The 25,243-nt window shown below is 52.7% G+C and overlaps 6 protein-coding genes across 6 annotated transcripts; 2 read left to right on the top strand and 4 right to left on the bottom strand.

Moving 5' to 3' along the window:
- Positions 1-254: 254 nt before the first annotated feature.
- On the bottom strand, positions 255-1,649 carry J4E78_003826 (uncharacterized protein; the record flags this gene model as incomplete). The annotated part of the gene is made up of 3 exons (XM_049364460.1): positions 255-692; positions 742-1,101; positions 1,155-1,649. The coding sequence occupies 3 exons, from the start codon at positions 1,647-1,649 to the stop codon at positions 255-257; spliced, it is 1,293 nt and encodes a 430-aa protein (XP_049223538.1).
- A 10,941-nt stretch (positions 1,650-12,590) lies between these two features.
- On the bottom strand, positions 12,591-13,478 carry J4E78_003825 (uncharacterized protein; the record flags this gene model as incomplete). Its single annotated transcript, XM_049364459.1, has 1 exon — positions 12,591-13,478. One exon carries the CDS (start codon positions 13,476-13,478, stop codon positions 12,591-12,593), a length of 888 nt encoding a protein of 295 aa, XP_049223537.1.
- Positions 13,479-13,634: 156 nt separating this feature from the next.
- On the top strand, positions 13,635-14,541 carry HIS7 (Histidine biosynthesis bifunctional protein hisB; the record flags this gene model as incomplete). The annotated part of the gene is made up of 3 exons (XM_049364458.1): positions 13,635-13,937; positions 14,008-14,194; positions 14,255-14,541. 3 exons carry the CDS (start codon positions 13,635-13,637, stop codon positions 14,539-14,541), a joined length of 777 nt encoding a protein of 258 aa, XP_049223536.1.
- Positions 14,542-15,144: 603 nt separating this feature from the next.
- On the bottom strand, positions 15,145-19,400 carry J4E78_003823 (uncharacterized protein; the record flags this gene model as incomplete). Its single annotated transcript, XM_049364457.1, has 2 exons — positions 15,145-19,227; positions 19,311-19,400. 2 exons carry the CDS (start codon positions 19,398-19,400, stop codon positions 15,145-15,147), a joined length of 4,173 nt encoding a protein of 1,390 aa, XP_049223535.1.
- Positions 19,401-20,635: 1,235 nt separating this feature from the next.
- J4E78_003822 (uncharacterized protein) lies at positions 20,636-21,811 on the bottom strand (the record flags this gene model as incomplete). The annotated part of the gene is made up of 1 exon (XM_049364456.1): positions 20,636-21,811. The coding sequence occupies one exon, from the start codon at positions 21,809-21,811 to the stop codon at positions 20,636-20,638; it is 1,176 nt and encodes a 391-aa protein (XP_049223534.1).
- A 1,786-nt stretch (positions 21,812-23,597) lies between these two features.
- On the top strand, positions 23,598-25,013 carry J4E78_003821 (uncharacterized protein; the record flags this gene model as incomplete). Its single annotated transcript, XM_049364455.1, has 2 exons — positions 23,598-24,483; positions 24,532-25,013. The coding sequence occupies 2 exons, from the start codon at positions 23,598-23,600 to the stop codon at positions 25,011-25,013; spliced, it is 1,368 nt and encodes a 455-aa protein (XP_049223533.1).
- Positions 25,014-25,243: the final 230 nt, after the last annotated feature.

Raw genomic sequence — 25,243 nt, 5'->3', positions numbered from 1 at the left:
GAGGATACATGGGGTGCTAAACGCCAAACATGATGGACATACATGAAAATGCATAACAGACATTACTGATGTCGCGTGACTATACCATGACGCCTGTGTAAACGAAGGAGATGAAAGAGAAGATGCGAATGTACCCTTCGCTGCGCTAGCTTGGGTACCTATCACCCGTGACCCCGATGCCCGCAACGTTTCTGCGCCGATATCCAAGAACTCCCACTAATTCGACCGAAGTTTTCCGAAGTGTTCAAGCATGCTCAGTACATCATCCGCTCTGGGAAGACCTTGTCGTCGTAGCCATTGCCTTGGGGCTGGTGGTATCCGTTGTGCATCGGTGCACTGAAGTCGTATGCGCTGTCTGCCCTCTGGATTGGAATAGTGTCAGACGACATCGAAGAGCAACGGCTGCTACGATCGCTGCTGTGTTGGTGGAAAGAGCTGGCGTAGCCTCGAGACATGGAAGCCATTGGCATGGAGGCGTAGGAGGAAGGGTATGAGGAGGCAGACGCTGACATGGCGGAGATGCGCCTATCCTTGCCACGACCTTTGATGCCCTTGTTGGAGTTCTTGTATAGCGAGGCAAAGTACTCCCAAAGCTCCTTGTCCTCCTGAGAGACGTAATCTCCTGGGTTGATGGTCGCAAACTTGGTGGTGAGATATCTAAGAGTAGCGGCGTGGAACTTGTTCTGATGCGACTAGAGTCGGTCAGTGATGTTGTAGAGGCATATGATGCGTTTGACTAACCTTGAGGTTGCCTAGTTGGGTGAACTGCTTGCCGCAGTCGTCGAGTTTGCAGCTGAAAGGCTTGATCTGTTGGTGGACGATCTTGTGCGCGCGCACATTTCCTCGTTGAGCAAATGTCTTGCCACAGATGTCGCAGCTGTACGGTCGCTCTCCAGTGTGTCGCCTCTCGTGTGTCTTGAGGTTACCAAGTTGCGAGAAAGATTGACCACAGCCAGGTGCTTTGCAAGGAAATGGCTTGTCGCCAGTGTGGGCGCGAATGTGGATCTCAAGATGTGTCTTTTGGTAAAAGCTCTTGTTGCAGTTGGGGACGGTGCATTGGTAACGCTTCCTTGGCTTCTGAGCAGTCTTCACTACGTCGTCCTGTTTCGTGGTTAGCGAGGTCGGCTTAGGTGTCTCAAAGGAAGACCACATACCTTCTGCTCTGGTTCTTGGGGCGGGTTTGTCTGTTTCGCCTGGATAGCCCTCATGAGAGTGTCCACATCCGTGGCGAAGTTCACTCCACTGCCTTCAGTAGGCTCTGAGGTTGATCGCTTGCAGTCGGATGTGAATGACTGATCAGCGTACATGTGGCTATGGCCTGAATGCGCTGGCGATGTACCCTCAGACTTGACGTTGTGGTTGAAAACGTGTCGGACATCTGGCAGGGTGGGAAGCGCCTGGACATCATGGGATGAAGCGTAGGAAACGGGATGGGGCATCGCGGGCGGGTAGTATGAAGGCTGCTGCATGTTGTATGCGTTTACTGAACTGGGGTCGTATGCGAATGCTCCTGCTTGGTATGGGACCGAGGTAGGGAGGGCGTTGTTTTGGTAGAGGGGCATGCTGATGTCCATATGGTTTGATGTGGGTTGGTAATCGCGAGAGACGGGAGCGTTGGTGACATTCCTGGACTGGTCGTAGGGAGGCATGATGTTGGTGAGATGCATGTTGGGAATATGCATAGATTGTTCCCGTCGATCTTGCCAGATTCCAATGTTATGAGATGCAACGACAGTAGCCATTGTAGATAAGAAGGCTGATGCCACGGGATGGGCAGATGGGATGCAAGTGCGGGCTGGGCCGAGAGTTGTCGGGAATAGGTCTATCAAGTGTAGAAGAAGACAAAGTGGTGGAGATAGAGGATCAGATGACGTGGGAGTGTTGTGGACTTGCTCGATCGATCTGACTGTGGTATGGGGGAGCGTTTGGGGCTTTACATATGAATGGGCCAACTCGATATACTACGACTCTGAGCATCCCGCGAAGCAAGGATGGCGTTTGTTGTGGATCAAGCCGAAGGGACTAGGGTTAGGAGCGAGCATGGTTGCAAGAAGGACAAGGAATATCGCTCTCGCATGCAGCCAAGAATTACTGGGGTGGTGGTTTAGTGGAAGGCTAGCCAGCAGAGAATGATGGATGTACGGGGCACAGCAGCCGACCAGGATGCAGTCTCAAGGCGGAACCGGGGTATGGGCCCCAGGTGTGAACGGACGCATGGCTTCGCCGTCTCATGTGCAGTGTGGGGGTTCCATAGGACAGGACACTCAAGCCACACCCCATCGGGCGATACATTGATGACCACCGACAGTCAACCGTGCGGGCCACCCAAGAAGTCAATGTTGAGGCTCTGTCAACGTGAAGGGTCAATTGTGAACCTCTGCTTCGACGGCCCGTGGTGGATGACGCGGAATTCAGGACTCATCATGCAACATGCATGACTTCAAAATGACCAAATGAGGCGGATAGCCCTTTGCGCAATTGCTTGACGAGGTACGAGTTCTCGTCTGGGCCAGGCCGGAATCCCAGTGAGGATCCTCGCATGCGGGCTTATCGTGGCTGGCAATTTCTTGGGTCGTCGGCGTAGTGTGAAGCGCGACTCCTTGTCTTCCGTACCTACACACGTGGGTGCAGATACGCGCTATTGCGTCCGATAATCGACGGCGGCGTGGCGGACGACGCTTCTTCCCGGGGCGTTGACGGGCCATGATGAAGCCCTCTCGCCAATCATCGGTGTTTCCACACACTCTCATTACCTCCACCTACGAATGGAACGTCTCAAACCCGAAGTGCCTTAGGTAATAAATGGCGGCGCCCGGACGCAGCACTGGTTAGATTTTGACGTGCCTAGTCTGTATGGGAGACCCAGCTTGTCATCGGGGAAGCAGACGGGTATGCCGCCCCACTTCGGCTTTGTTTCAAGGCTTATGAGGTCGACCATGGTGGTGGTCGGAGCTGAAAACAGTCGCAATTGCGGTGCAGATGTGGTTGTCGACTTCGATGGTGTTTTTTATGATCGACGCGCTGGAATAGCATCACGGTTCTCACAGGGTCTCCGCCGGCGAAGGAGCGGAGAGCTCAAGGTCACGTGTGTCGCATGCTAAGCCAAACTCGGTGCTAGCCCCAAATAACTGCTCACGCGATTACGGCAATCTTGCAGTAAGACATTCATCCCACTCGACCGGTTACTTGGAACCTTCCCAAACTATTGGGTCCCTTCATCTTGTATCCTCTCAGCTACATTGCTCCGTCCTCAATCTTGCCAAAGGTACCCATAATCCCGCCTACCTAGGCAGGTGTATATTTGCTATTGACGCCCCTGCGTTACGGGCGATCACATTTATTGTTACCCGCCACAGCCTGTAGCCCAACAATGAGTTCAGGACTCTCATGGCGTCCCGGTCGCCGACGTCTCTAGAGTGACGCTATGTACTACTAATGTACGGCACGCGCTTCCCGATGTATGCACAGTCTCTATTGCGCCATTAGACCTGCCACCAACGGCTTTTAGTACTACGATCTCTTATACCCCAAGCCAAAACGCCATCTTTGGATTTTAACTTCAAACGACGCGCCCGGATCTTTAAGCGGGTCAGGTTTCCCGTATCGACCAGACTAATATGTCTGATCTAAGATAGCCCGATTGACGACCGTTTTCTCTCGATGTATTTGAAATCACCAGCCAGTGCTGATACGAGATCAAACAGCTGCAGGGGCATCAGATCGTGTTCTTGATCTACATGCTAAGCAGCGGCGTAGGCGACTACGGGATTTCAACATACCGAGATGGCATGGCCGCCCTTCCGTCCCTCCGCTCCTCCTTGACAGCACTGGCCAGCTGTCAGTTGGTTCCTTTCAGGGTATCCCTACTGTGCGAGCAGAGCTGAATGCTGGATGGCAGCGGTCGGCCTGTACCTCTCCTAGACAAGCGCACTAATCTTCCATCCCTCGGACTTGGTGATCGACCCCAGATAGGTTGACATTAAGATGCAACCAATCTGTGTGGCATATGTCTGTGCATGGGTGTAGCAATCGCGTTGCATGTCTTCACCGGATCACCCGCGCGGGCCCTTACGGCATTTCGACTAGAGCGCGATGGCTTCAACCTCGCATACTGGGACAGAAAGACCCGAAGGCCAGGGTTTCGTTGAGCCGCGTGGCTCGAGAATGAATGTCCGTCCTTGGGTTAAAGCGCTTGGTGCTGGTCAGTGAGCTCTGGAGGGGTTGCAATATTAAGAAGTTCTTCTTCCGAAATCGTGGACCTGCAGTAGCCTCAAACAAGTGCTGGACACCATCATGGGACAGCAAATCTCGCTCTTTCATCTCCAAACGATGACGGACCACCATTGAGTGCTCCAGTCCAAGAACACATGCGTTTACCGAGACGTGTAAGGAGCATGCAATCTCTGTCTTTCTTCGAGCGGCTCCTGTAAGAATACGAGATACGGCCAAGAACCCAATCTTTTGCCCACGAGCAACAAGCCGAACCACTTATTCTTCAATCGTCGCCATATATATCTCAAGACAACCTATCATTCGCGCTACCCATCCGCGGTCGGCTCGTCGATACTTTGATGACAGACGTTGGCTATGCGGACGGCAGCGGCGGCGGCGCACGGAACCAGCGGCAGCAATCCGCGGTCCTTGTTCGGTGATACTGGGCTGTGATCGCCGTATAATCGTCTGTCTGTGTTAGTGTCCGCTTCACGAGAGGTCAAATCCTTAGTGAAGCGAGTGGTTCGTCTGAACCTTATGCTAGCCAAATGACGGCATGTATGCGCGTGTCGCTAACCGAGCACAGATCCTGGGTCCGCGGGCCAAAGACGCACAGTTCGTCCTGTCAGACCCACCTTGGTTAGGCGTACAGGTCAGCCGCGAATGTCAATAACCAAACGGATAGGCCCGATCGCTTCCCCGGGGCCGCTGATGTGTTTCATCAACCATGTTCCCTGCCATCGCCATCAGATCGTGTTCAACATCGCCGTACAGTTACAGCTCTCTGTACAATCCCCTGAATGCTTCCACATTGCTTGGTACTCGCGTAGCTACACCGCATTGTATGCGAGTGTGGGAGACACCACCCTCCACGAAATCCAGGGCTCACTGTTGATCACATCTTGAGAGGCCCCCAAGCTGCCGCTTAACGGTGTGCCTAGCTCACAGACTACTCCTTCGAAACCTTGATCGTTAACAGACCGACAAGCATCGCTACCGGCGCTTCACCCTTAAGCTGCCCTTCAGTCTCATTGTCCCGGTACCAGCCGTAGGCGGAAGGTACTTTGGCAGTCTGCTGAGTACCACTCATTGGATCATCTTGGATGAAATCTTCGCGGTTCATTTTAGACAGCCGTTCTACGTTAGCATTCTGCTTCGGCATGTACCATGCGGTGTTCAAATAGGCTGATCTCATACAACTACTCATTGGTACTCCAATCACCGTTCACTCTAGACAATCTGCGACATTGCGGCACTCTCCCTTGAAGCAATGCCAACGATGCACTTAAGCTTGACCGCCAGACATCTCAAAGTTGTTGACTGGGTGCTACTGCACTTTACAATCTTGCAGACCGGTCAAAACCTCAAACCCCATGTGCAGTAGTCGCAATCATGTTGCAGCATTGTGTGCTTGACCAACACTCACCGCAAGTACCAAGGCATGTCTGGCAGGGGAACGAGGCGTAGGATGCTCGTAAAACAGCAGCGGCTAATAGCGATGGCAAGGCGCATGCCAAACTCGGTAGTACCATCCAGCAATGCCGATGCAATGCAGGCGCCAAAGCTAACCATGGAGAGGCACATAAGCCGGTCTGATATACACCGACAGCGATTGAATCCTATGTACCGTTAGCAGTGAATATCCTGCTCTTGGGCCCTCAACATGTTACATCAACGCTGCGATACCTGGAATAACCCGGCAGAAACTCTTCACCGTAGGGAACTGCCACCGGCATACCTTTGCTTCGAGCACTCACACCTCTCACGCAGATCTGCTGTATCTCGCCACTCTGATCGCCTTCCAGAAGACATCGATCTTGGTGATCAAACACACTATATCTCAGTGGCGTCGCCTTCAGATCGTGCATCGCTCGCCTTCTGAGACAAGTGAGATGGCAAGCGATTGCAAAGTGTCGCCAACTCAACACCAACCTCTTCGCGGAATCTCGAAATAGCGGTAAATCGGTCTAGAAGAGTCTGGTACGCTACAAGCTTACGTGCATCCGAAGATGGTAGCGCAATGATGCTTAACGTCGGATGTTTTCAGTAACCTAGTGGACGATCACTACGTACAAGTTGCATATCATTACACGGTGTCATCTTGTCTCTCGGCAAACCTTGGGTAATGCTGCATAGTAAGCGCAGCATCTCAAGAAACTCAATCTCCAGCCACGATGTAATGGTATGTAGTGGTGTGAAGCTCGAGTCAGTTTCCCTGCCAGTTCGTATCGGAGTCTTCATCAGATCTGATGCGCCTTCTTCGCCCCTGCGCCCGGGGAGGGGAATCTGCATTTAGATCCATACTCATGCATCACCGACTACACGCTAGTTAGCTTGGCGTGAAAGGCCGGATCCTGAGGGTATAATCGGAAAGCGATGATGACACTATGGAATTGCACCGACAAGGGGGCGCATGAACTTCCAGGATCGCTTGATTGAAACTAACTCGTTTTATCGCAACCTGCAGGATCTGAGAACCCGATAGCGATGTACCTGAGCGTTCCGCAACAGCGGGTCGATGAAATGGCGTCAGCGAGCGATCGAGTCGTGTCTGTGGCAATGAGATGTCAAGTCTGAGCATGATGCGGCTGCTGATGCTGCCGCGGCTGACGACTTGTAATTATTCTGAAATCCGCCGGCTGCAAGATACCCAGGTAGGACTTGGAGCTCTCCAAAAACGAAGCCAAAATTGAAACTCGGTATGTGGAGGGCATATGAGTATCTCGGCTTAGCCAGTTCATCGGGTATCGTATGACGAATATGAACTGACAGTTCTTGACACCAGCAGCGGTGATTGTGCTACAGCGCTCCTGAATCCTGATCCATCTCTTCGGAACGCATCACCTTGTCCCATGACCGATTCCATCTATTCGTCTCCAGTGATGGTTAGTAAACAGCATCACCGGTCGCGAAGTGGGTATCAGAGTGGTCGGCGAGGTATTTCGATGCGCCCCACCGATCAGAACGTACCGCTCCGTGCTCTTGAGATCTAGGGTACGGCACCTTGTACCCGCCAAAGGATCATGCACAGCGCTCGAAACGGAACCGTGCTAGCTCTAGCGTACCTCTTGTCGGAATAAGGCAGAACACAGTCCACGGACTGAAAGTCCAAGATGGCGGGGTGACGGACATCGCAGAGGGGGTAAGACTCAGACCAGATACTGCCATTGTTGTTCCAGATTGGCGAGCTGCTGTGCCTTTGCGCCTTCGGCTTTGAGGGGATTTGATAGGGCGGGCGCAATTCACGACGCCACCAGGGACGCAGTGTGCATTACGCGAAGCCACTTCCTGCCGGCCAACACACCCACCAATAAAAGCTGCGCTTTGGGTGTCTGGAGACTCCAGGGTGCCCGCGCTCATTGTGGCGGGCTCCCGAGCGGCATCTCAACGATACTTCGGCAGCTCTTCGGCCCTTCCCAAATACCCAGTCCGCCCCGCTGGCCGCTTCCCCAACTCCAACCAGCAGTTCTCCCACACACACACGATGGGAAAAGAAAAATCAGATCTTGCTCCTTTATTCACGATAGATCCATCGCATGTCTTCGGCCCGTTTCTGACATTCCTCCAGATCTTCATCGGTGAGCCTGCCCGCTTCCGCTTCCGCATTTCGTCAATCTTGCATGACAGCCGTGCCTCTAGATCTCGGTAGCTTGCCATGTACCGACCAACCGAAGTTTCAGGCCGACAGATAGATTTATCAACGGTGCAAGCTGACGCTGGGAATCACTCGACACATATCGTGGCATAACGCGTGGGGTTTTCGGCGAGGCCGTCATGTACGCGCAGCATGCCGACGATGCCAAACCCGCGATCGATGAGCTCCCGCAATAGCCGACGGCAGACGCGCATCACGTAACAGGCCACCTCCATCGATAGAGGTGAGCAAAGCCAGGTACAGACCTGCCACATGATACAGATGTACGCAGTGGCGACAGATTCGACCGGATTCCTATGAAGCTGCAGGAGTGTCGCTTTGGCCGATTCAGGTCGCCTGCCATCCTGGAGGAGTTTCAGGGCACGCCTCATTGACGCGTCTGCACCCTTCTTTCCCAGGAATAGGCCTTCTCTGCATGGCGAACTGCAAAAGAATGGAGCAGATCACTGTGCTGAGATCCCCCTTTCCAAATAGATGTTGATCGCCACCGCCCCCGCCGCCACCGATCGAGGGTTCCCAGCATTACGACGCTGAAATGAAGCTGAACACTCCACCAAGAGCCTATCGCCACTGGAACTTAAATCTTGCTCAGCCTCAGATGGAAGGCCTCATTGCGACTCATTACCGTTTGACACCCATGCCTGTCAGCGTATACGATCAGTTAAGCGCAAGAGATGCAAAGCTGATCGGTGTTCCTGTCTGTCCTGTCGTATTTCCTGCATGCAGCGAAGGCATCTGACTCTCCATTCAGGAACTAAAGTTCGCACTACTTCGCTGCGTACAGATTACTTGTTTCACCCCTCACCATGTTGCTCTAGCGGTCCTCCACATCGAGACTCTCAGTACTAGGGTCTTTGATGAAATATGTGAGAGCCTCTTCATTTCATTCAGATAGATGAACCTAGTGTCGAGGCATACGGTATTGCACGTCCCAAAGAGGCACACGTCCTGGACTAGATTGCATCGTCTTCCTTCAACTCAGTGTCTCAATTTTTCTCATTCGGATTTCAAGTCCTATTTAGGACTCCATTTTAATTTTAATCGCTCACGAAAGTTTCCATTCAAACATTCCCACGATCGTATGCGCGCGATCATTCAATTCTCAATACATAGTTCGAAGACTATCCCATGTGCTCGGCATTCTTTCCCTCTTTGAAGAGGCTACAACCCATCTTCTGGACTAGAACAACAAATGATATGGTCAACTTGTGGGCATCGTCAGCCCTTTGGCTACCATGCGCCAATACATGACTCAAATTAATTCACAGTCTCTACTGCGTCCTGGCTAACTGACTTACACCAGCTACTCTTACGCCTTACTGTCTAGTCTGCAGCTGCTACAATAGCGCTCACTACTACATTTTTCTTGTGGGCATCAATATCAATTTTCATCGAGCGCAAGACTTGCAACTTACCCGCACAAGCGTCTCTGGCGCGCCCAATTTAGGACGCACATTTGACCATCGAAAATGAGAGATCACCGTTGCCAGCGTCCGCAAACTCTAGTATCGCACGAGCAGATCATATGGACCCTGGGCGCATCGCAGTTCTCTTAGTGCCAACATCTGCCATAGTTTTCGTTCAGTCCGGTCTACAAGACTATCCTTGTAGTTGATAATGGGGGCCCACAAGCCGTCTCAAACGACAGGTTACCGTGCAGGCGCCCTACTGACTTCTTCTAGCTTGAAGATAATCATCCATCATGCTTCGTCGTACATCAAGCGACAGGTACGCTAGCAGAGCTACAGGAAGAGATCTGGTTAAAAGCGCAACTGTTGGAACTCTATCCGAGACACACCCGTTATTCCGAAGATAGGACCTGGCAGGACTAAACGCTTGATAGTGGGCACAGTGGCTCTTGTTTAGTAGCACACAAATCTAGCACTGGTAAGACTTTTGCTTACTCAGAACACGCTCGTACATCATGAGACAAAGTCGACTAGTAGTGCTAAGAACCGGAAAGATGCGATCTAGGAAGCCTCACTCTGAGAGAAGTGTTTACTGATCGCTGAAGTCATATGGTCATCACTTACATATATCCAAGACACGATGTTCGTATGCAGAATAGTTTAATATCCCAACATCTCTCTCCTTCCTATCATCGTCGCAGTTGAAAACACTCATCCTCCGTCTCTTTGAAAACCTTCCAAATAACTCATCTTTAGGTCAAAATGCCCACCACCCGTCCGCCCCGACAGAAAGGAACGAACGCTATCCACTTTGACCGGTAGCCCTAACAACCAACGCGCCCGTCAACCACCCTACATCCCCACCTCGAGAGGACACTCCAACCTAAGCGCCCACAACCCGATCTCAACCGCGGAAGCCAACAAGCGACGAGCGAAAACCCACCTTAAACCACCGCAGTCCATCCAAACCTCGCTTGCTAGCTCCCCTCTCTCGAACAACTTGGCTCCAAACAAGCGCAACGACACATGATTGGAACCCGCAGCAGATCTCCGGGGCGCCAGTCAGCTTGACATGACGTCTAGATACAATTTCGCGCCTATTGCTAGCCCGATAAGCTATCGGAGTACTACCTGAGATAGGGCTGACGTCTACCAGCAAAAAAACGGCGCAAAGTGCGGTGTTTGGTACGCTAGATGGATAGTTTGGGGCTTGGAGAGGGCAGGTTAAGCGCGGGGTGGGTTGTAGGGCGGGATTATAGGGCAGATAGTCTTGTGATGGCCTTGTGGTAGTTGGGTCCACACGGAGTAGGCGATACACGCTGGAAATCTTGTTGCGACGGGTCGTTTTACGGGGCGTGAGGTGTGTTTTGGGGTGGGCTGATGGGGCCGCCGGGTTTGGTACGGGTCGATCGTCATATGCGTAGGGTTTGCGAACCAAGTTGTTGGTTCTTCTCTCCCGAGGTCGAGTAATGCGCGGCTATGTCGAGTAATTCGGGTAGTTGGGTCTGGATATGTGTATCCGTGGCGGTTGGTGGTGGTTGCAACGTTGGAGTCTTGTGGAGGAACTTCATGTCTCTGGTGATCGCAACTGCTCTTATTCGAGAGCATTTTTGTGTGTAAGAATGGTATGTGTTGCGGAAATTGTGAGTAGGTGCTGCTCGCTCTGGGTTATCGCAGTACTAGTAGGTAAAGTAGGTGGAAATCAGTGCGGCATCTTTCATAGGATGACTTGTGTGAGATTTGTTCGGTTTTACACTGCACAAGCATGGCTTACAGCTGCATAATCTGTAGTCTCGAGTGTGTATATGTCACAGCGGGATATCTTATAGATAATCACCAGTGTTGACATGAATGTCTCATTTGTTTACAGTGAAGTACTATTACGTCGCCTTTCCCGATGAAAGAGGGTTGACAGAGATATCTTTGTGAGTCCTCCAAGGATTGTCCGCTCCCTACTTCAACCATAATAAAGCACACATCTTTGTGATGCCTAAGTACATAAGCTCTCTCAATATATTGGGCTGTGGTACACCCTCTGGTACACCCTCTCCATTCACATCAACAATGCCATCCCTTGCTGACGCTGTCTTCCACTCCGCATCCGAAATCTCTCTAACCTGCCAAAGCGGATTAATATATAGACTGGGCGTTTCTCTTAGAAAATCTCGCATTGCAATCAAGACATCGTTGGGGCCGAATCCACTAAGTTGCAATTCGAAGCCATCTCTCGCCCGATCCGCCAGCCACGTATTGAAGTTCAAGTCGCCAACGAGATCTGCTGGTGACCCAAGACGATAACGAACGGTGATCACTGTCTTTGTGGTGTATCGGCGTCGTCGGACCTCAAGGCATTTCCTGTAGAACTCGACAATGGTGGCATGTTCTTTGGAGCCACGTAAGAAGACATGGAATTGTGGATCGTAAGTGCATCCTATGTCGAAATGGCGCGGGATCCAGGTTTCAGGATCTTTGCTAGCACAAAGGCCGTACCAATCCTCTGTGGTTTCGTCATACTCATGTATCTTGAGAATCGTGCCAATGCTGCGGTAATTGTTAACGAAGCTGTGAAGGCTTGTCGAGTCGATGATGAAATGTGAGGGTTCATTACGTAGCGTCTCTAGCTTGGGGGCGAGGAAAGGTGCTGCTTCTTCATGAATGAGACGGCACGTAGCGAGTATGGCTACTGGCAGGCTCTTCACAGCAAGCGTCATGTATGATGCTTGAGTCGTTTGCTCCTCAGATTCAGGCTTGAATGTTGGATCCTTGAGTCGATAGTGGCATGCCGAGGTCTCGATTTCCTCATAGACCATATATCGTAATTCTGCGGGAAGGTCTAGGAATCGGAACGGCTTGTCTTCCGTCGATGCGCAGGCTGGTTTGGAAGAAGATAGTAATGTATCCATAGTGCTGGATTGAAAGTAGCTTAAGTTGGAGCTTTATTGGTTGAGTCCACTTGACGTAGAGGACCAATCTTATTGAGTTGATTTCGTAGTAGAAAGAGTGTGAGGTCGTTGTAGAGCAAAGACCAAAAGCTCTGGCTTTTTTCCTTGCCTCCCTCCTCCCTCCTCCCTCCTCCCTCTGTGAAAGCGCCTTATCAGTTCCGGTGAATAGGCTCAGTGACAGTTCGTCCGCGACATTCACTGTGGCCTGCGCGTGGAGCGAAGCTCGTATTTTCTGAGTCGTGCGCTGGCATGTCCCTCGTCTTCACCACCACGAATCTTCTGTGATCCACGAAACACGTACGCGAGGGCACCCAGAACACTCAAAAACGGTATCGTCCGCGTCGCATAACTCATATTGGGTATCTCGTCATCTCACCTCTTCCCCTTCTTCGCACCCCCCTTCCCACCCTTCCCTTTCTTCCCACTCCCCGTAATACTCAACACATCCTTCTTACTCAAACTCAGCGTCCCACCCCTAAACTTGCCTATACTAGGCCCGCCAACCCCCCTCTCCCTCTTCTTCTCCGGCCCTTTCTTAACCACCCTATTCTCCCTCTCTAGGACAATACCCGCTTCCTTTGCGTCCGCCCGCCTCTTCTCTTCCGTCGTCCGCGCTTTGTCTATCATGTGTTTGCGCTGTGCCATGGGCATCTTCTTCTGTGTGAAGATGGAGCCTTTGGCGCCGAGCGCTTGGAGGTGCAGGTCTTGTGATTTGTGGCGTGCGGCGCCGGTTGCGACGAGGGTGGGCGTGGAGGTGCTGGAGGAGGAGGCGGAGAGGAGGTGGGATTCGCGGAGGAGGCGTTGGAGGGCCATGTCGTTTTTTAGCATGGAAGATTCGTTGGGGTCGGCGTCGTCTTGTTTCTTCTTAGTTGTGGTGTTCTTTGATGTCGTGGTGGATGCTGAGGTGGGCGGTTTCGACGACATGAAGGCTTTCATTTCTGCCCGTTCGGTCTCGTCGAGTTCGCGCTGGGTATCTTGGTATTCGATGACTTCGACGTCATTTTCGTTGTCGCTTATGCCCGACCAGTCCGATTCCTCTTCCTCCTCTGCTTCATCTTCCACGGGCGCTTCCTCAATTTTCGGCTTCTTGGGCTCTACGGGCAGAGGCTTGAACTTTGCTTCGAATGCGCGCCGGAATATCGCCTGGAGATCTTCTGCGCCGGAGTCGTCGCCCGAGCCGGAAGAGGGAGAAGGTGATGGCGACGGTTGTTCGAGTTCTTTACGCGTTACGCGCTTCCGTTTTCCAAGTGCGGGCGCCATTATCGTGTCGTTGTGCTGGGCTGTGCTGAGCGCAAGCCGGGGCGGTCCAAAAGTTCAACCTGGGAAATTCTTAGCGCCAAATGCTCGCTCGGACCTCCGTCTTTCACTCGACCCCTCCCCCGCAACACCACCATCACCACATATACATACCGCAAGATGACGCGTTTCCGCCCTTGTATAGACCTACACGCCGGAAGCGTCAAGCAAATCGTTGGCGGAACGCTCAACACCACAACTCCCGATGTCCTAAAGACAAACTGGACCTCCGAGCACCCTTCCGCTTTCTACGCCGACCTATACAAACAACATGACCTAACAGGCGCGCACGTCATAATGCTCGGCCCAGGAAACGATCAAGCAGCGCAAGAAGCGTTGGAAGCATGGAAAGGCGGCATGCAAGTTGGCGGCGGGATTACAGAGAAGAACGCGGCGGAATGGATTGAACGAGGCGCGGACAAGGTGAGCTTTGCTTTAAAACAACACACACACGCTATTATAAGAGGTAGATAAACTAATCGAAGCGCAGTAGGTAATCATAACATCGTACCTCTTCCCCTCCTCCACCTTCTCCATGGACCGCCTCCGCGCCGTCCTCCACGCCCTCGACAACGACAAAACAAAACTCGTCATCGACCTCTCCTGTAGAAGGAAAGACGACAAGTGGTTCGTTGCGACCAACAAGTGGCAGACCATCACCGACTTTGAGTTGAACCAAGGTACATACACCAAACCCCTTCTTCACAATCCTAGAACAACAGCTGACGAAACACAAATAGAATCGATATCCCTCCTCGAACCCCACTGCAGCGAGTTCCTCATCCACGCCGCCGACGTCGAAGGCCTACAACGCGGTATCGACCACGAACTCGTTACCAAGCTGGCGGACTGGTGCAGCATACCCGTCACGTATGCCGGAGGAGGCCGCTCGATTGAAGATTTGGAATTGGTGAAGGAGCTGAGCAAGGGCAAGGTGGATCTTACCATCGGCAGCGCACTGGATATCTTTGGTGGTACGGGCGTCAAGTTCCATGACTGCGTCAAGTGGAACGCGGAGCAGGCATAAGTGAGCAGGGCATATGACTGGACGAGACGCTGGTGGCTGTCAGATGCTCGGAGGTGTGGAATTTCGGATATACATTGGATTGGTGACTCTGCACAACTACAGTCATTTACATCAATCCCTCACACCAAGCAAACCGCACCAAAATGAATGCAAACAATCACATTCTTCCCCCTCTCAGCCCATCAAACTGCCCTTTTATCTAGAGGCAGACGAGCCAAACTAAGCTTTCACTAGCTACAATAGCCATGCATGCATGCATCAAACTCCACTTTGAAAAGGAAAAGAAAATCCCCCCCTTGAACCCCAAAATCGTGTTACTCAATCAAGCATCTTAAAACCATGGGGGAAGAAGCCGCGCCCAAATGTGATGTGGTGGAGCGACGAAAAACCGTGCAAGCGCGCAATTGAAATGCCTGGAATGAAATCTTTCTTCAATCTTCTTTCGTCCAGGTCTTTGCAAGTTATACAGTGAGGCAATAAACGACATGTAGAGAAGGTATAAGGTGGTTCGGTGTCAAGCGTCATGGTTGTGGACGTGCGTTGTCATCTGGTACTGTTAGTAGATGCTCAATGTATGGTGTGTAGTGGTGCAACTTACGTTCTTCAGACGCCAGCTCGTGGTGTGCCAACTGCACTTGTCATTGTGCTAAGACCACCGTGCACGCTGCCACCGTCGTCGTAATCTTGCCATTCTGGGAACTCCGCCGTTGCTTCACGGAGCTTGTCAAGTGCGGTCTGTTCGATGAGGTTGGCGTCTTGGAAGAGCAGCGATGTGTCCTCATTGTATGTGCGACAGTTGTTACACAGCAAGCCAAGGTCTTGACGGAATTGCTTCACGGACTGGTACTCCTTCTTGTTGATCTTCTTCTCGATCTGCTTCATGCAGATGGGGTTCTTGATCAGCTGGTAGTAGTCCGGGTAGTCCCACTTGTCCGGCAGTTCGATGAATGGGTCGATGATACCGCGGTTAGGAATGTTCGGGTCTTGCGACTCCTCTTCCAGATCGTTGAGAGCTTCGTAAACAACATTGACGACCTTCTGAAGCGACGCTCGCTGGTCAGGAAGCAACATGTCCTTGGCTGGAGCAGGTCGACCGCGCTTCCGAGGTGCGAGGTCAACGTCGAGGGAGGCTTCGTCAGCTTTGCGCTTCTCAGCCTTGGGTTTACGACCTCGCTTCTTCGGCATGGGTTCTTCTGAACTAGCACGTGAAGGCACTGGCGAATCCTCGTCACGCGCTCCGCCGCTCTTCCTACCCCGCTTGGCGACCTTGGCTTCTTTGCGGGCGATAGCAGCTTCGATAGTGTCTTCGTCGTTGTCGACAGCCTCCAACCACTGCTCCTCGGTAAGACCGTCATCGTACTTGACGCGAGTACGCTCTCGAGCGCCACGACCAGCTGGTGTGTCATCCTTCTCGTCGACAATGGGCGCCTCCTCGTTAAGGTAGATGTCGGGTAACTCGCTCTCACCGATCAAGCGACCGAGCGGCTTACCTGGACCATATGGATCTTCAGCCGCACGCTTCCTATCCATCTCCTGGAATGTTATCAGCTCATGGTCGTGACGCATCATGATCTGGTTCAGGTCGTCATCGTCCATCTCCTCTTGTTCAAGGCTCTCAGCCGCTTCAGCAGACTCCAACATGATACGCAACATGGCGTCTCGCTCGTCATCCTTGGACTTGTTGTCAAATTTACCAGCTTGGATGACCTTGCCGTCCATGTCCAACTTGTAGTTGGCTCGCTCGAGAATCTTCTCTTCAACCGAGTTGGAAGTGATAAGACGCAGAATGCGGACCTCGTTCTTCTGACCAATACGATGAGCACGATCCTGGGCTTGTAAGTCCTGGTGAGGATTCCAATCCGAGTCGTAAATGATGACTGTATCGGCAGTTTGCAGGTTCAGTCCGAGACCACCGGCACGCGTTGAAAGCAGGAAGCAGAAGTATGGTGAGTCGGGAGCGTTGAACAACCTCAGCAGATCGGATCGGTCATCTGCTTTGGTCGCTCCGTCCAGACGCAGGTACATCATGCCTCGCAACCGTAAGTAGTCCTCCATGATGTTCATGATCTGTGTCATCTGGAAGAACATGAGGACACGATGGCCTGTAGCCTGGAACTTAGGTAAAATACGGTCAAGCAATTCGAATTTGCCGGCCGCGCGCCATAGAAGATCGTTGGTGCCCTTGGTTGGATTCATGACGTCCTCAACCTCTTCGAACACGAACGGATGGTTACACAGCTTACGCAACTGCATCAGCATATTGCTCAAACCACGCATACCAGTCTTTCCGCCCTTGCCGTCGCTGACCATGAGTCGGTTGTGTGTAACAAGTTGCTTGTACAGCTTCGCCTGGAGAGTGGAGAAGTTGCACTTGATCACACGCTCGGTCTTGTCGGGAAGATCCTTCTCGACATCGCGCTTGAGACGACGGAGCAAGAAAGGCCTAAGCACCTTATGAAGACGACGAATGACGAGCAACTGCTCTTCTTCTGTAAGCTCCATCTTGTCTTGACCTCCAGTATTGGCGAAGGGAGTGTTGAACCACTCGTCGAACGAAGTAGCCGACTTGAAGATGGTGGGTAGGACGAAGTTAAGCATAGCCCACAGTTCCGTAAGGTTGTTTTGCAGTGGGGTACCAGTAAGAATGAGACGATAACGCGTTGTGTAGTACTGTGTGATGGTCATGCTGAGCTTCGAACCGGCGTTCTTCATACGGTGACCCTCGTCGACAATCATGTGTACCCACTTGATTTTGCTGAGGACTGGTCTGTCCTTGATGATGAACTCGTATGTGGTGAGGAGAACCTGGAACTGGCCCCATCGAATCTGCTGCTGGTATTGCTTGCGCGAGTTGGGAGGGCCCTTGTAGACAATCTTGGTAACGCTCGGCGCCCACTTCTCGAACTCGTTGGTCCAGTTGGTGAGTGTACTCAGCGGTACAATAACCAGGTAAGGTCCTGGCTGTCGCTTCTTCTCGATAAGGTACGTGATCAAACTGATGGTCTGAATAGTCTTTCCAAGACCCATCTCGTCTGCAAGGATACCGTTCAGGTTGTTGTTGTACAGGGATATCATCCACTGCAGACCCTTGAGTTGGTATTCCTTCAGGGTACCTCCAACCAAGTTGGATGCCTGCTCTGTGACCTCCTCCTTGACGCGATGAGCAATCTCATAGTAGTCAGTCTTCTTCTTGCCCGGACGATCTTCATCACCAGACTCGGCTTCGCTCTCCTCTTCGGGCTCCTCTGGCTCGTATGAGTTGTTTGCGGATCGCTGTTGTGCCTTGACGGAATCGGCGAGTTGCTTCAAGAAACCATCGGTCTGCTTGAGCAAGTGCGAAATACGGGTATCCTTGGCTTGGCCCAAAAGCTTGAGGTAGGTCTCTTCGTCGTTGGACTTGAGAGCCTGCAGACGTTGCTTCGCGGTGCGCTCGATGCGCTTCTGCTCTTCCTTCTCGATGTTCTGGTGGGTGGTGATCATGGTACGACCAAGCTTCTGCAGACGCATACGCTGAGCCGCGCCAGATTCCTGCAACTCGTTGCGGTGCTTGCGGATAGCATCGATGAACTCGTGGTGCTTCTTCTTCTCCTTGGTCTCGCGTGCGTCGCGTTGTTGCTTCTCCAGCTTCTCGGTAAGACGGGCTTCGCGCATCGATTGCTTCTTGAGGCGTCGGTATACTGTTCGGTTCGCTGTCATGGCAAGGTTGTCAGCGTGGATCATCTGCTGGGCGATCTCTCTCCGCAGTTTCCGTTGCTTCTCCAGCAGGTTAAGCTTCTTCTGCTCAATGACTAGGGCCAGTTTGACCTTTCCGTCATCTTCGGGTGTATCGGTCTTGCTGGTATCCCAAGAACCGATGTTTGCGTGGACCTTCTCCAGTTCGGCCCTCCTCGCGGTGAGACGGTTGTAGAGGAGGATTTCGCGCTCCTTGCGTATGTCTTCCATGCTCTGCTGGACCGCATCCATGTCAACGCCCTGAGGCATGATAGTTGCGAGGTATGGTCGGTTCTTGCGCTGGGTGTGGGAGATGTAGTTCACATCGCGGAAAGCTTCGCTGCTCCAAGGATCGATAAAGGTATCGGGAAGACGAGGTAGAGTCCGGGTTTCCTGTACTGCGCCGCCATTTGCGCTCGAGGCGCTGCCTGCACGGGTGGCATTGTCGAGCATCTGAGAGGCGGCAGCTACCGCCTCGGCAGCGTTCTGGGGCTTCTTGGCTTGGTGGTGACCAAAGATCTGCTGCTGCATGTTAGAGGGTAACGGCAGACCCTTGGATAGATGCTTGAAAGCTCCAATCTGGGCGCGCAGCATAAGGAGTTGATCTTTGTTCAGCGGCATTGAACCAGCTGTCGCCGATGTGGGGGTCTGGCCGTCGCCATGAGGAGCTTGGCCGCCAGCAGTCGCAGTCTGGATGGTAGTTGAAGGGCCGCTCGAGGCAGGCGCAGGCGTAGCGACTTTGCCCTCAGTGGGAGCAGCTGGCTTGTTGCCGTTGGACATGGCCATGCCGGCGCCGTTCTGTTGTGCGGCTTGGGGGTTCATCTGGCCTTGTTGGCGCTGCATTTGCTGTTGCCGCAGCATCTTCTGCTGTTGCTGGAACTGATTTTGCTTCTGCACCATGGTGAGAAGATTGCGCGCCTTGATGAACTCGGGGTTAGTCTCGGGCACGCCTTGTTGCTTCATCCGGGTGTAGCTCTAAAGACCGTGTTAGTAAGCTTCTCGAGCAAAGGAAATTGCTCAGGGCGCAAGGGAACACGCGGTTAAGTGGCAGTACGTACCTGGAAGACCTGCTGAATCTGCTCGCGCGTAATGTTCGCAGCGAGGGGACCCTGCCCCGGCATTTCTGGATTGGCTTGAACCGACGCCATGCTGGTGGTGGTTCAGTATAAATGTTGTGTTGCGCGGTGGATAGCCAAGATGCGAGATGTCGACTCTCGACGCGGTCGCGGGTCGGGGTAGGCAGCAGTCGCGCAATTATGAGGGAAAGACAGTCGCGGGCGGGATGGGGGGCGCGTGCAGCGATTCTATAACATTATCGTGCGGCGTCGTGGTGGTGGCGGCCGTTGTGTTGATGAAGCCGATGAAAGACCTTCGGGGGTGCGCCGTTGGCAGAGTCGCGTTGTGTGGTGAGGCTGAAGGGGGTGCGCGCAATTTCGGTGGGGGAGGTGGCAAAGGCGCGGGCGCGCTCTAAAAGCGTTGGAAACCGCTATACGCGTCGTGGACAGCGTGTTGCGGGGATATTGAGATGCGGGCGCAACTGGGAGTGATATCGGGAGTGGTGTTGAACGTCTGCTGCGGCGGGCTGGGACGTCCTCTAGCCTGGAGCGTTGTTGCGTCGCAATCGAGTTAGCGCCTTGGCAGTCATGTGATGGCTCAATTGGGGCTGTGGCCAATCAGCGCGTGGTGGGCGTCCTGCTGCGCTGCTTTCACTCCTCCTCGTCCGTCTTCATTCATGTTCACTGAAGCAGTGGTTGTGGGGTAGACAGATAAACAACGCGCTTGACGTGGACTAGTGCCGAATAAGCCACCGCATCGGAGGCGGAGGAACGAGTGGAGTGGGTGCCACGTCCACGACCCCTCTAAACCTGCTACCACAGTCCAGCGAACATCAAACCCCTCTCCCTTTCTTACCAGGCCTGTTCTCAATGTTAATTTCGGTCAGACATGCCCAAATCATGGACCGAGGCGCCTTGTCCTAACTTTACGCCTGCCTAGCGGCTCTATCAGCTAAAAAGGCCTTGGTGGTGAGGATTCTGGATTTGCGCTGAACGACGGTGTGAGGCTCCCGTCGCTCTGTTTAGCCATCCGCAACGACGCTCTATCGCATACACACATATACGAAAGTCCAGGCAACTGAAAACATCTCCTCCTCAATTTCTAGTGCATGGAGGATTTGCTTTTTGATCAGCGCATTCATCTAGTCCAAGCGTAATCATGTTGGCTCCAAGTTCAGACTGGGCAGGGTTCTGCGACCAGGGCAATCTAAAGATGCTACAATCTTGGCAAAGATGTCATTCAGCTACGGACTCGTCGCCAACTATGTACATATCGAGCCCATGTCAACTCTATTCGTTTCCAATATTTCCACGATCAAACCCAGTTCCTAGGTGAGTGTGGGTGCAGTCCAGTCAATGTACGTCGCAGCGTCTGCACCAGACGGACCCTTCTCGATGTTGGCCGTGTTCGAGGTCTGGTTGAGCAAGAATTTGTTGATGAACGCAGTAAGATCAGTCTGCTGGTTGGATGGGAACGAACAGTGGTTATGGTTGCCAGAGCCAGTGAACCCCATGTTGTCTGGCACACCGAGAGCCTTGTAGATGAGGCGACCGGCCTTCATACAAGCAGTAGTAGAAACGGGACCGAGCCAGTCAATCTCGTTCTCGATGACCAGGAGACCACGAGGAGCAACCATACCAGCGAGTTGATGATGGTCGGTAGCGAGGGTGTTGGACTTGGTGCTGAAGGAGTTGAACCTCGTGGAGAACCAGACATTTTCGCCGACGATCTGGCTGGAGGTCTGGATGTTCTTCCCCTTGGCCTTCTCAGAGTCGGAGATGCGCCAGCAGGCGGCACCACCGGAGCCAGACTCCTGGGGCAGACCCAGGGCGATACGGTCAACGAGCGCGGCCGCGACGAAAGCACCTTTTCCGTTGCGAGAACATCCAGTCACACCAACGCGCTTGGGGTCGATGCCAACGCTAGGAGTGGCCTCAAGAGCATCGATGATGCGGTCGACACCCCATGCCCAGGCGGTGAGAGCACCAGCACTGTGGCTGGAACCGTACAGGTCGAAGAACTTGCCTTTGCCACGGCTGTTGCCACCCTGTTGCTGAGCGATATCGTCGTTGTTGAAAGTGATTGTCGCGACATTGCTCGGGACTGGGAGACTAGCAGCGCCATATGCGATGATGGCAGGGAAAGGGCCAGTTCCGCTGGGCTTCTTAATGGAAACCGAGAAGGAAACCGACTTTCCTCCCTCGGTCGAGGTGATGGAAAGAGAGGAGCCAGAGAAGGTGGCCGTGACGCTTGATGATTTCTTGGGAAAGTCACCGAGCTCTTGTGCCTGCATGGCAGCGCTGACCTCCTTGTTCTTGCATGCGAAATCGGCTTTCGTAGTAACAGCCCTTCCGTCGAAGAACTTGAAGGGGTTCGGCAACTTGGAGTTGGCGGTGGAGGGGAAAGTCGTTGGGACAGTGCATGTCGCGTCCTGGCGTTTTTCCGTAGCCGGTGCCGCGAGGACGGTCGTAGCGAGGAGCGGAAGGACGAATGAGTATTTCATGGTGGGCGATTCGGCGATATTGTAAACCTTTTGGACCAACACTAACGATTGCTGGCGGGTTTTCGTCTCTTATGTAGTGATGATGACCTCCACAAGCATTCCGTGTTCCCGCGGGGAAATATAGCCACTATATGAATGCATGATTATGACAAAGTGAGCTTCGTAGCGTGACTGCTCTGCAATAAAGGCAACACGTCTTGGCGCCTGCTGGTCTCCTTCATGCTCGCCACGCGCTTAAGGAGCAGGGGTTATCATAGCAGGAGTTATGGTTGCTACATTTGCGAGACCCATTTCTAGTGTAAGTGCTAGAGGCTATTCAGTAGAGACTCGTGTAGGATGATATACTGCGTTTTCGTATTATGCCATTGATACAGTCTGGCATGAGAATGTTGGATACACAACGTCTCCCATGTAACTCATGCAAGCATCTACAGTACTGCCTTCAGCAAGTAGCACAGCCTTTTCCTGCATCGACAGCTCATTGATGGGAAAATTAGTCGTCATCTGTATAGTCGGTGTCATCGATTGGAGTGCGAAAGTTCCCTTGAGCCGCGAGGAGACCGCCTCGCACTATAACACCCATGACCTGCCGTGTCTCCCAAAACGAGAAGTGACCACCTGAATATTGTTCAAATCCGGGTATTGTAGACTCATATGGGCATGGCGCAGTGAAGCGGATGCCATGCCAGGACGTCGAAATGGACCTCGTCACAACGTGAGAGTCGATTGGACGCAAGAAGACGTATGCACTCTAGAAGCCCTGGCTCGACCATTGAATGGAAATTAATACCGCCATCGCGGTTCTCTGTGCTTCCCCACGTTGCGGGGTGCAGTGGGGCTCTTTCTGAAGTGCCGTTTAGCCTGTGCGTCGGCCATGCAAGATCACCCGGCAGTATATGATCGACATTGATTCCACTATGTGTAGACCTCTGTTCAGTAATCCGTGGAGACATGTTGTTACTTGTATCTTCAACGTCCTGCTCAGAGGTCCCTCCGTGGGCTCAGCAAGTAAGAGAATTGCGACCTTTGCATCCAAGTATCAGCGTGGAAGGGCCCTTGGGAGACGCGGGATGAGTTGTCGCGCGCGCTTCATTGTTATTTGCAGTTCTGGCACTGTGCCAAAGTTCTGCGACACCCGCTGCTGTTGCGTTTGTTCTAGTACTGAAGGAGCCCATGCCCCTGGTATCGCGACATGCATGAATCGGCTATACTTGACTCTCGCATGCCAGGGACATTCAACAAGGTCGTGATTGTTGTTGCTGTTCGCGAGAGGTGAGATCGAGAGGCTACACTGTCTCCAAGCTCTTTCTCTAGCCTAGCACAGGACATGGCGTTGTCGTGAGGTCGCATTCAGCCATGAGAATCAGCTTACGTACAGATGCGCAGCGTATAGGGAACAGGAACGGCTCCCATGTCAGGGAGAACAAGTTCTGATGATGATGATGAAAGTTGAAGATAGCAACGTGGAAGGAGCCCTGAAGCAGAGGGAAAGACCCGTAATCGCGCTTGCCAGAAACCCTGGCGCTAGTGATCGCGGCTTCGGCACCCCTCCTGCGGCCTCACGGGAGTTTCAGCAGCGTCCACGAAATCTTGAGGAAAGTTATATAACCGAACAGCGCTGCGCAACAGTATCAGGTGTGTGTGTTCGTCATATCCTCGTCATCTTAGATCATAAGAGAAGGAAGTAAAGGTGAAGTCTGACTGGCTACTTCCAAAGCAAGTGTAGATTTCAAAGCAGTCCACCGCTCATTGGCCAATCGCCTCTACCCACCCCATAACCGTACATATGAAGAGAGCTCTCCCATCTCCAACGGTCGATACTTTCAAGTCGGCCAAAATGTCAAGCGAGCGGCAAGCAGCGGATGCTATCCGGTTCTACGACTCGAAATCCTGGGATTACGACGCTACCTGGCACAACGATTTCACCAGGCGATTCATCTCCTATCTCGATATCCAACCGGGGCAACAAGTACTGGATCTGGCATGTGGCACCGGGCTGTTGACATTCCGCGAGGCAGAGGCGGTAGGACCACAAGGGCATGTCATCGGAGTTGATGTCACCCCTGGTATGCTCGCGGTCGCTACTCACAGAAAGACCCAAGGAGGGGACAAATACGCAAACACAACTTTCCTTCAAGGCGACGTCCTGCATTTAGAAGAGACGGAAGCACTCAGAGGAAAGCAATTTGACGTCATCACAGTGGCTTCTGCTCTGGTCTTGTTTCCCGATCCAAAAGCTGCTATTGAGCATTGGGCAGGGTTCCTGAAGCCTGGAGGCGTCATTGCCATGGATGCGACACATCCGAGGAACTTGGTCTCCGGCATGGTACTGGAGAGGGTTGCCCGCAGGTTGGAACTTCCCATTCCATATAATCGATCGTGGAGCAAATCAGAAGACACACTGAAGCAGATACTGGAGTCTGCGGGCGTGGAGGTAGATCAAGTTGTTACCGTGGAGAGTCAAGCGGGATATGGCCGACGCACTTACGAGATGGAGCAGTGGGATGATTTCTTCGTCGAAAACGTGATTGTCAAGGACGTTGCGAGAACGTTTGCGAACAATGACATTCGAAGGAAAGCGCAAAAGATCTATAGGGAAGAGTGGGAGAAGCTGGCGATAGACGGAAAGATTGAGGAGATTGACTCGGTCTTCCTCGGTATTGCGCGGAGACGTAAGTGACCCAAAGAGCTGAACCAGACAAAACTAACGTGCCATCTAGCTGCGGACGGTTCAAGATATGAGCCACAAGTTATACACGATGACGTTGTCTTCAAAGGTGGATGTCGCTGTGGTGGCGTGCAATACACATCGAGCGCCGCACCTTCAGACATCACACTGTGCCATTGTCGCGCATGTCAGCAAGTCTCAGGCTCTGGCTTTCTGCCCTTCACACACGTTCCCAAAGACAGCATCTCCTTCACGTATGCGGACACGCGCACAGTCCTAAGACTATCGGCCGTTGCGGAACGTACCTTTTGCGCGGGCTGCGGAGCTCCGATCTCTATGTCATATCCCTCCGATCCCGACGGTCTAGGGTTGTGCATGGCAACGGTCGATCTGGAGACCCTTAAGACGGAAGTAGCACCCAAAGTTGTGAAGCACATATTTCTGCGAGAAAAGGCGCCCTGGGTGGTACTTCCCGAAGATGGAACGGAGCGGTGGGGCACGTCAGAAGACGCGCACCTGCTCGCGCAGAACTAGACAGTTCGAATAAAAGTGTAGCTACAAGAAGATGCGGTGAACTTGTAAGGGTACGCGATTATTCGGTGTGAAGATTTGTGGGGTAAGTGCAGTGGGCGAGTGGGAGTACCTCCACTGATGGGAGACAGATGTGTGATGCCGCAATCACACGATACCGCGACCAGTGTCTCAGTCGCTGAATCTCCTGTTGTTGAGTGAGCTTCTTCAGATAGGCCTTCCCTGCTCATTTC

The sequence above is a fragment of the Alternaria triticimaculans genome (assembly GCF_023758025.1).
Source record: "Alternaria triticimaculans strain BMP 0046 chromosome Unknown scaffold_4, whole genome shotgun sequence".
NCBI classification, from domain to species: domain Eukaryota; kingdom Fungi; phylum Ascomycota; class Dothideomycetes; order Pleosporales; family Pleosporaceae; genus Alternaria; species Alternaria triticimaculans.
This window is presented reverse-complemented; position numbering and strand designations above follow the sequence as displayed.